This window comes from Neophocaena asiaeorientalis, unplaced genomic scaffold (assembly GCF_003031525.2).
Source record: "Neophocaena asiaeorientalis asiaeorientalis breed wild unplaced genomic scaffold, Neophocaena_asiaeorientalis_V1.1 scaffold218, whole genome shotgun sequence".
Lineage (NCBI taxonomy): Eukaryota > Metazoa > Chordata > Mammalia > Artiodactyla > Phocoenidae > Neophocaena > Neophocaena asiaeorientalis.
This window is the reverse complement of record NW_020172818.1, coordinates 11,201,530-11,212,811: the sequence shown is the minus strand read 5'-3', so window position 1 is coordinate 11,212,811 and position 11,282 is coordinate 11,201,530. Positions and strand designations below refer to the sequence as shown.

At 44.5% G+C, this 11,282-nt stretch overlaps 1 protein-coding gene across 1 annotated transcript in view; it reads left to right on the top strand.

Moving 5' to 3' along the window:
- The window catches only part of OTOP1 (otopetrin 1), a 39,796-nt gene extending 32,164 nt beyond the window's left edge, over positions 1 to 7,632 (top strand). Inside the window, 1 exon segment of the mRNA XM_024741847.1 lies at positions 7,462 to 7,632. Coding sequence (XP_024597615.1) covers positions 7,462 to 7,632 — 171 coding nt within the window.
- Positions 7,633 to 11,282: the final 3,650 nt, after the last annotated feature.

Below are 11,282 nucleotides of genomic sequence, written 5' to 3'. Positions count from 1 at the left end.
CCCAGCCGCTTCGCAGCATGTGGGATCCTCCCGGACCAGGGCATGAACCCATGTCCCCTGCATCGGCAGGTGGACTCTCAAACACTGCGCCACCAGGAAGCCCTGGAGAGTGTTTTTCATAAATGGGTGTTGAATTTTCTTGCAAGCTTTTTCTGCATCTATTGAGGTGATCATATGGTTTCTAGCCTTCAGTTTGTTAATATAGTGTATCACATTGATTTGTGTGTATTGAAGAATCCTTGCATTCCCGGGATAAACTGCACTTGATCATGGTCTATGATCTTTTTAATGTGTTGTTGGATTCTGTTTGCTAGTATTTTGTTGAGGATTTTTTCATGTATGTTCATCAGTGATAATGGCTTTCTTTTTTGTAGTTTTCTTGTTTATCAATTTTGTTTATCTTCTCAAAGACCCAGCTTTTAATTTTATTGATCTTTGCTATTATTTCCTTCATTTCTTTTTCATTTATTTCTGATCTGATCTTTATGATTTCTTTCCTTCTGCTAACTTTGTGGGGGTTTTTGTCCTTCTTTCTCTAATTGTTTTAGGTGTAAGGTTAGGTTGTTTATTTGAGATTTTTCTTGTTTCTTGAGGTAGGATTGTATTGCTATAAACTTCCCTCTTAGAACTGCTTTTGCTGCATCCCATAGTTTTTGGGTCATCGTGTTTTCATTGTCATTTGTTTCTAGGTAATTTTTGATTTCCTCTTTGATTTCTTCAGTGATGTCTTGGTTATTTAGGAATATATTGGTTAGCCTCCATGTGTTTGTTTTTTTTACAGTTTTTTTTCCTGTAATTGATATCTAGTCTCATACATTGTGGTTGGAAAAGATACGTGATACAATTTCAATTTTCTTAAATTTATACCAAGGCTTGATTTGTGACCCAAGATATGATCTATCCTGGAGAATGTTCCATGAGCACTTGAGAATGTGTATTCTGTTGTTTTTGGATGGAATGTCCTATAAATATCAATTAAGTCCATCTTGTTTAATGTATCATTTAAAGCTTGTGTTTCCTTATTTATTTTCATTTTGGATGATCTGTCCATTGGTGAAAGTGGGGTGTTAAAGTCCCCTACTATGAATGTGTTACTGTCAATTTCCCCTTTTATGGCTGTTAGCACTTGCCTTATGTATTGAGGTGCACCTATGTTGAGTGCATAAATATTTACAATTGTTATATCTTCTTCTTGGGTTGATCCCTTGATCATTATGTACTATCCTTCTTTGTCTCTTGTAATAGTCTTTATTTTGAAGTCTATTTTGTCTGATATGAGTATAGCTACTCCAGCTCTCTTTTGATTTCCATTTGCATGGAATATATTTTTCCATCCCCTCACTTTCAGTCTGTATGTGTCCCTAGGTCTGAAGTATGATCTTCTGTAGACAGTGTATATACAGGTCTTGTTTTTGTATCCATTCAGCCAGTGTATGTCTTTTGGTTGGAGCTTTTAATCCATTTACATTTAAGGTAATTATTGATATGTATGTTCCTATTACCATTTTCCTAATTGTTTTGGGTTTGTTATTGTAGGTCTTTTCCTTCTCTTCTGTTTCCTGCCTAGAGATGTTCCTTTAGAATTTGTGATAAAGCTGGTTTGGTGGTGCTGAATTCTCTTAACTTTCGCTTGTCTGTAAAAGTTTTAATTTCTCCATCGAATCTGAATGAGATCCTTGCTGGGTAGAGTAATCTTGGTTGTAGGTTGTTCCCTTTCATTACTTTAAATATGTCCTGCCACTCTCTTCTGGTTTGCAGGGTTTCTGCTTAAAGATCAGCTGTTAACCTTATTGGGTTTCCCTCTTATGTTATTTGTCACTTTTCCCTTGCTGCTTTTAATATTTTTTCTTTGAATTTAATTTTTGATAGTTTGATTAATATGTGTCTTGGCGTGTTTCTCCTTGGATTTATTCGGTATGGGACTCTCTGTGCTTCCTGGACTTGATTGACTATTTCCTTTCCCATATTAGGGAAATTTTCAACTCTAATCTCTTCAGATATTTTCTCAGTCCCTTTCTTTTTTCTCTTCTTCTTCTGGGACCCCTATAATTCGAATGTTGATGCATTTAATGTTGTCCCAGAGGTCTCTGAGACTGTCCTCAATTCTTTTCATTCTTTTTTATTTATTCTGCTCTGCAGTAGTTATTTCCACTATTTTATCTTCCAGGTGACTTATCCATTTTTCTGCTTCCGTTATTCTGCTGTTGATTCCTTCTAGAGTATTTTTAATTTCATTTATTGTGTTGTTCATCATAGTTTGTTTGCTCTTTAGTGCTTCTAGGTCCTTGTTAAACATTTCTTGTATTTTCTCCATTCTGTTTCCGAGATTTTGGATCATCTTTACTGTCATTATTCTGAAATATTTTTCGGGTAGACTGCTTATTTCCTCTTCGTTTGTTTGGTCTGGTGGGTTTTTACGTTGCTCCTTCATCTGCTGCATATTTCTCTGTCTTCTCATTTTGTTTAACTTACTGTGTTTGGGGTCTTCTTTTCGCAGGCCTCAAGTCCTTAGTTCCCATTATTTTTGGTGTCTGCCCCCAATGGGTGAGGTTGGTTCAGTGGCTGTGTAGGCTTCCTGGTGGGGGGGACTGGTGCCTGTGTTCTGGTGGGTGGGACTGTATCTTGTCCTTCTGGTGGGGAGGGCCATGTCCAGTGGTGTGTTTTGGAGTGTCTTTGAACTTAGTATGACTTTAGGCAGCCTCTCTGCCTAAAATGTGGGGTTGTGTTTCTGTCTTGCTAGTTGTTTGGCATGGGGTGTCCAGCACTGGAATTTGCTGGCCGTTGGGTGGAGCTGGGTCTTAGCGTTGAGATGGAGATCTCTGGGAGAGCTCTTGCTGATTGATATTATGTGGGGCTGGGAGGTTTCTGGTGGTCCAATGTCCTGGACTAGTCCTCCCACCTCGGAGGCTCAGGCCTGACACCTGGCCGGAGCACCAAGACCCTGCCAGTCACATGGCTCAGAAGAAAAGGAAGAGAGAAAAAAAAACAAAAACAAAAACAAACAAAAGGTGAACAGACAGAACCCTCGGACAAATGGTAAAAGCAAACCTGTACAGACAAAATCACGCAAAGAAGCATACACATACACACTCACAAAAAGAGAAAAAAGAAAAAAAATATATATATTAAAAAAAAAAGGAAGAGAGCAACCAAACCAATAAACAAATCCACCAATGATAATAAGTACTAAATACTAAACTAAGATAAACATAAAACCAGAAACAAATTAGATGTAGAAAGCAAACTCCAAGTCTACAGTTGCTCCCAAAATCCACTGCCTCAATTTTGGGAACATTCGTTGTCTATTCAGGTATTCTTCAGATGCAGGGTTTATCAAGTTGATTGTGGGGATTTAATCTGCTGCTCTGGGGCTGCATGGAGAAATTTTCCTTTCTCTTCTTTATTAGCACAGCTCCTGGGGTTCAGCTTTGGTTTAGGCCCTGCCTCTGTGTGTAGGCTGCCCTCAGGAGTCTGTTACCCACCCAGACAGAAGGGGGTTAAAGCAGCAGCTGATTAGGGGGCTCTTGCTCACTCAGGCCAGGGGGAGGCAGGGGTACAGTAGTCATAATTGGGATGCGGGGTGAGACTGGCGTGATGTTACAACAGCCTGAGCTGTGCCGTGTGTTCTCCCGGGGAACTTGTCCCTGGATCGTGGGACCCTGGCAGTGGCGGGCTGCACAGGCTCCCAGGGTGGGCATGGGTAGTGACCTATGCTTCCACACAGGATTCTTGGTGGCAGCAGCAGCAGCGTTAGTGGTTCATGCCTGTCTCTGGTGTCTGAGCTGTTAGCCACGGATTGTGCCCGTATCTGGAGCTCATTTAGGCAGTGCTCTGCCCCCTGTGTGCAGACAGGGGAGGAATCCCCTCTCCTTGTGCACCCGGAAACAATGGTCTCTTGCCTCTCCAACAGGTCCAGACTTTTTCCTGGACTCCTTTCCAGCTAGCTCTGGCGCACTAGCCCCTTCAGGCTGTGTTCACGCCGCCAACCCCAGTCCATTCCCTGGGGTCTGACCTCCAAAGCCCGAGCCTCAGCTCCCAGCCCCGCCCTCCCCGGCGGGTGAGCAGACAAGCCTCTCGGGCTGGTGAGTGCTGGTCAGCACTGATCCTCCGTGCGGGAATCTCTCCGTTTTGCCCTCCGCACCCCTGTAGCTGCGCTCTCCTCCATGGCTCCGAGGCTTCCCCCCTCCGCCACCCGCAGTCTCTGCCTGCGAAGGGGCTTCCTAGTGTGTGGAAACCTTTCCTCCTTCACAGCTCCCTCCCAGAGGGGCAGGTCCCGTCCCTATTCTTTTATCTCTGTTTTTTCTTTTTTCTTTTGCCCTACCCAGGTACGTGGGGAGTTTCTTGCCTTTTGGGAAGTCTGAGGTCTTCTGTCAGCATTCAGTAGTTGTTCTGTAGGAGCTGTTCCACATGCAGCTGTGTTTTTGATGTATTCATGGGGAGGAAGGTGACCTCCACGTCTTACTCTTCGGCCATCTTGAAGGTCTCTTCCTTTTCTTCTCATTTTCCCTCCTTCTTGACAATATATCCTCCGTGTGCCCACTGAGGGCCAGCAGTGCTGTGCATGATGAGGGTGCAGCATGCCCCAGAGCTCTGGTCTATAAACCAGATGGCAGGACTAGCAACAAAAAATCAAACAGGAGAAATGCCTATAGTGCTGCATGCCCTGCAGGGAAGTAAGAAAGGATGGGCGTGAAGTGGTGCTTGGATGGCCATGGTAGATCACATGGCCAAGTTGGTGGGAAGGGCTTTCTCAGGCAGTGGGATTAGAGACCAGAGCTGGATGGCAGAAGGAGCCATGGGTGCTCCAGGCAGAGGAATCAGCCGGTGCAAAACCCTGGGTGGGGGGAGCTTTCCTCCTTTGAGAAGAGGAGGAAGGCCATGTGACTGGGGTGGGTGGGTAGGGGACAATCTGGGGAGCTGGGCTGGGGGGTGGTAAGGGACCATCTAACAGAGAGCTCTGCCATCCCATGTAGCAGGTAGATTTTATTTTAGATGTACTGTGAAGCCCTTGGGTGTTTAACCAGGAAAGGGACACCATCTTACATAAATAGTTAATCTGGCGATGAGTGGTGAATAGACTGTAGGCTGAGAGCTTAAGCAGGGCGCCACTGCAATGGTCCAGGTGAGAGATGGGGGTGGTGGCCTGGCAGGTGGAGTGGAGAGAAACGGGTGGATTGAGAATTGATGGATTGGGTGGCAGGTGGATTGTTATGAGAATGAGTGAGAAGATGAGGATGATGCCTGAAAATTTGATTGAGCCTCTGGGAGGAAGATGTTCCTGAGGAGATGGGGAGAAATGGGAATGTAATGTTGAGTTTGAGATGCATTTCAGACAACCAAGTAGCCAGTGAGATATATGAGCCTGCAATTCTCAAGGGTGGACCAGGCTGGTGATTTAGATTGGGAAGTCGTAGGCCCATAGCTGGTATTTACAACCAGGACTGGGTGAGATCATTAGGGGTCATGGGTATAGGGTAGAGAAGAGGACCCAGGAATGAATGAGCCCTGGGACCAGCCAACGTTAAGAGACAGAACAAAGGAGGAGGAACCAGCTAAGGAGGGCCGGGAAGAACCAGCTGGCATGGGAGGATGACGCTTAAGGACCCAGAACACAGAGAACAAAGTGGGCTAGAGATATAAGCCCACGAGTGTTCTATATGGAGATGTTAATGAAAGCCATGTGTATCAGATACCCATTGCTGCGTAAGAAATGAGCCCTAAACTCGGCAACTTAAAACAACAGACATTTCTTATTTCACAGCTTCTCTGGGTCAGGAATCTGAGTGTGACTTAGCTGGGTGGCTCTGCTCAGGGTCCCTTACAGGCTGTGGTCAAAGTGCCCACTGGGGCTGCAGTCATTTCATGGCTGGATTTTGGAGGGGAAGGGGGTCTGTTTCTAAACTCACTTATGTGGCTGTTGGAAGGATTCAGTTCCTGGTGGGCTGTTGGGCTGTTGGGCTGAGGGTTTGAGTTCCTTGCTGGCTGCGGGCCTGAGATCCCCCTCAGTTCCTGGCCATGTGGCCTCTCCATAGGCTGGCTCACGTGGCAGCCAGCTTCCTCTCTTGCAAGAGGGGGTGAGCAAGATGGACTCCAGAGTCCTTTTGTAACCTAATCTCAGAAGTGACATCCCATGACTTGTGTCATGTTCTGTTGGTTAGAAGAGAGTCACTAGATTCAGTCCAACTCAGGGGGACAGGGCTCCACAAGATTCCCAGGAGGTGGGACCATGGGGGGTCATCCGAGAGGCTACCTGCCACAGTGTAGGGGTGGAGAAAGTTGTAGAAATGTCAGTGTGAGAGGGAAGCAGGTCTAGGAGCCCAACAATTTAGGGGGAGGTAGAGGAGGAGGAACTGGGACACGGAGGCTGAGAAGGGGGAACCAGTGTGTAGATTCCATGAGCAACAAAAATAATAGGTTATTGCTTTATGTTTTGCAGATGTAGTTGCCATTTTATTCTCACCTGAGCCCTCTGAGACAGGTGTTAGTATTCCCATCTTATAGGTGAGGAAACTGTGGCTTGGAGATATTAAATTATAGTCTGTAAGTGGCAGGAACCCAGGGCTGGTTCCACGGCATGTGCTTCTCCTCCCGATCAGGGGGATGTGGGCAGGGCCTGGGCTGCCTCTCTAAGCCAAGAACAAGACAGAAAAAGGACCACAGAACTCCCCAGCCCAGACCCACGTGGCTGGGACCCCCAAGCACCAATGGTGAAATGTAAAGACGGGTGTGGGAAACAGGGAGCACTACTGTAGGAAAACACTGGAGGCTATGGGAACACACAGGGAGTTCCTGCCTGACTGGTTAGATCAAGGAGGGCTTCCTGGAAGGGGAGGTGTCTCAGGACTCGGAAGAAGGTAAGACTTAGCAGAAGGAAGACAGGGAGTCCCTGATAGAGGAAGAGGCAGGAGCAAAACCCTGAAGGCTGGGGAAAGGCACATTTGGGGGCTGTGCACAGCCCGGGAGGGCCAGAGTGAAGGGCGTGACGAGAGATGTGGAGACGTGGACGTGTTCCCGATCACTGAGGGAATTTGGACTGTCTCCTGAAGGCATTTGGAGCCCTGGTGCGTGGTCAGCAGAGAAGTGACAAGGTCAGATGTGTGCTTTATAAAGATCACTCTGAAGCCATGTGATGTGCTGGAGTGGGGTGTGGGGGGGAATCGAAGGCACCCATTGGAGTGGGGGGGATCATGGGAGGCATTGCAGCAGTCCGGGGAAGGGGAGATGGAGGACCAGACCAAGGTGAGGGCTGTGGGGATGGAGAGAACCAGGTAGGTGTGAAGAGCATTCATGCAGCATCGGGGCTCAGTGGACTGGCTCAGTGGACTCCATAGAGATGGGAAACACACAGGGGCTGCTTACCCCTGTGACAGGTGTGACTCGGTCTCCCTGAGTCCAAGTCAGCACCTGGGTTTGTGGGGGGCCCCTGGGCGGCTGCTAGGACCACCTCCTCTTCTCTTGCAGCTCTGGATCCCTCCCGCCTTTGGCTGCCGCCCCGAGTATGACAACGGATTGGAGGAAATTGTCTTTGGCTTTGAACCCTGGATAATAGTGGTCAACCTGGCCATGCCTTTTTCTATTTTCTACCGAATGCACGCAGCTGCCTCCCTCTTTGAGGTCTATTGTAAGATATAATCTGTCTCCACATCAAAGACTGAGGAGAGAGCTAACAAGAGAATTCAGTGGAGCCACCTGGGAATGGCAAGGTCAGGCAAATATTGCCTTACAAATGTGAGAAGGGCTGCCTTTTGTCTGCGATAATTGTTTTTCCCATGAGCTGGAATTGCCCATCACCCTGGATGAGTGTAAACAAGTTAGATCAAAATCTGAGATGGCTGAAGTCTGCCCTTGGTTAGTTAATTCTAATTGAACCTAAATTATTTGATCTCCTTCAAAATGAGATCCTCTGTTTTAGAATAATGTGATTTCAGGTCAGAAAAAATTATATCCAGTTTGTTTTTCATTAAAATATTTTCTGTTATCATGTTACTATATACAACCTTTTCCTGACCATCTGCATAGTCTAATCACCTTTAAAATTTATCTTTCCCAGAGCTGATGAATGTAGCTAAAATCACATTTAGTTTATATTGTACTTTCTGAATACGTTTCATTTTTTGAACAAAGTTATTTTTATCGTCTGGATGGAAATTTGTGTATAGATCGATATAAAGACATATTTCTCACCTGAAATTTTGGTATATTTTCATTTGTGAAGTTTTTTTTAATACATTAGTATCTTTCACTATAAATATATATATGCTTATTTTAGAAAATTAGGACATTTCAGAAGAGTAGAGAGAAAAATCCCCTAAGATGCCAGTGTTCAATCGACAGTCATGTTTTTCTTCCAGTTTAATTGAGATGTAATTGACATGTAGCACTGTATAAGTTTAAGGTGTACATTAATGATTTGGCTTACATCATGAAATGATTATCACAATAAGCTTCGTGAACACTTATCATCTCATACAGATGCAAAATTAAAGATAAAGATCTTGACAGTCATTTTTTAAACATTTTGATGTGTTTCTTTTAACTGTGTTGGACTCACAGGGTTCTTTTCATTGTTGTTTTGTTATACTTGCCAGAGATGATGCGACATATTCAATTTTGTATGCAGTTTCCCCTCAACAATATGGCACAAACCTTCCCACCCGCATTGTTATAAACTCTTTGTAAATATAATTTTCATACTATATTCTATTCTACTGAGTACCGTAATTAACTTTGTTTCCTATTGTTGGTTTTAGAGTGTTTATAACTTTTTGTTTTTATCAGTGACTCTGCAAAAATCCACCATATATGTAAAACATTTTCTATATTTAGAATTACTTCTTAAGATATTTCCTTAAGGGCTTCCCTGGTGGCGCAGTGGTTGAGAGTCCGCCTGCCGATGCAGGGGACGCGGGTTCGTGCCCCGGTCCGGGAAGATCCCACATGCCGCGGAGAGGCTGGGCCCGTGAGCCATGGCCGCTGAGCCTGCGCGTCCGGAGCCTGTGCTCCGCAACGGGAGAGGCCACAACAGTGAGAGGCCCGCGTACCGCAAAGAAAAAAGAAAACAAACCTTAAAATTAGGATGCCATATCCAAAGGTTATAAATACTTTAAAGCCTCTGAAGGAATATTGACATTTGGGATGGCTTTGTATATGCTTTTTCTTAATTCTTTTAAAATCATAATAAAATAGTTAACTTACTGTAAGTACTAATGTGAACATCATTTCATCTGAGTGTGTGTGTGTATATATATATATATATATTTTTTTTTTTTGACAACACAGAGGGACATAAGAAACACCAAAATTTTTACATAACTGAAATACTTTATATTAATTTTTGGAAAAAGTAGGAAATGGACAGATAGACTAAAAGCAAAGTAAAACATTATCTATCATACCTTCCATCTAGGGCAGTGGTTCTCAACCGTGGGTGATCTTGTCTTCCAGGGGACTTTCGACAATGTCTGGAGACATTTTTGTTACCGCTAGGGGGCGTTACTGGCATCTAATGGGTAGAGGCCAGGGAAGCTGTTAAGCATCCTCCAGTACACAGGACGGGACTGTTTCCACCACAAAGAATTATTCTGATCCAAATGTTAACAGTGCCTAGGTTGAGAAATTACCATCTAGAGGTTACTGCTGTTAATTTTTGGTACCTATTAGTACACACACATACACACACACACTCACACAGGCCCAAACGGGATTGCTTTTATATATATTGTATTTGCATGTAACTTGCTTTTGAAATCTTAATACACCAGCAAGCTTTGTAACTATTTTAGGGTCCCCCGGCATCGATTCTCACACTTCCGAATGCATTAGAATCATTGAGGGAGCCTGTTAGGATTCCTGCCTTCCCAGCTAGAAGGTCAGCTTCCGTTGGTCTACAGCGGGGTCCTGGATACTTAAGTAAGCATCTCAGGTGATGCCAACTCCCTTCCAGAAGCATCTCAGGAGTCCACGCACCTCAAGTTAAGACTCCTGAAGGACATTCCTCGACATTGTGTTCTCTTCTGCAATGTGACCTTGCACGGCTTCAAAGTACATTCCCTGGAGGGAGGTATCATTCCTCATGTAGTGAAACCCTGCTGTTGGACATTTAGAGACATTTAAGTGGTTTGCTTGCTTGTTTGTTTGCTATTATAAGTGACACCATGGCAAGCGTCTTCTGCTGAGTTTTTATGCACATTGGTAAACGACACTGTGTGAGATTACTACACGTGAATGCCAATTTCTCCAAAAGATCCCATTTTGGTCATTATTAATTTCCCCCTGTTCTAAGCACATCAGTACAGCCCTAGGGCCTCAGCCTGTGGGTTTTAGGCCCTGCCAAAGAGATATAGGGAATCACAGTAATGCTGGGAACAACTGGTCCAGGTGTGGTGGTTTTGGGGTGGGCGTGGGGCACCATCAGAGCTCAGAAAAGTCAGCATAGCCTTGCTGGGCTCAGGGCTTTTGAGGAGGGATCTTAAAGATGTCCCTGAACAAGAAGAGCCCACAGCCTCAGGGGTGGCTATTCCAGCCGGGCAGCTTCAACCCACAAGTAGTTAAGCATCCCAACTCAACCGGTTGAGGCACCAAGGAAAATTTATTACCTTAATGCAATTCACAGAAAAGGAAGCAGAGTGTGCAGATCTCAGGGCTAGAATAAGAGCAATGCAAATTAAAATAACAATGAGATACTATTTCCCATTCATCAGATTGGCAAGGGTTGGTTGGCAAGATGTGAAAGAAAGGGAATTCACATACACAGGTCGTAGGAGAGTATATTGATAAAGCCACGTGGAAGAACAATTGACAATATTGACTAGGGCTACAGGTGCATATTCCTTAAGACCTAGCAATACCACTTGGTGTGTGTGTGCCCCAGAGGTACCCTCACTCACATGTGTTCATCACACATAGGAGATGTGTTCAGAAATGTCTACAGCAATAGTGCTTGTCATTGGGAAAAACTGAAAACAGCCTAAATGTCCATCAGTTAGGAGTATGAATAGGTAAATTATGGACTATTCCTACAATGGAATATTTTTTCACCGGAGTGAAAAAAATGAAGGGGCCAGAGAAACATGTATCAACCTGGGTAATCCCTCAAGACAATGCTGAATTAAGAATGAAGTAGCATGAAGGTATAATAGTATGATACCATTAATATAATGTTTCAAAACAGGCAAAACAGTTCCTGATATTTAGGGGATACATCCATACACAGTAAAATTATAAACACACATGAAGATAGGATGCACCCCAAGTTCAGTGTGGTGGTTACCTGTGGGCCGGGA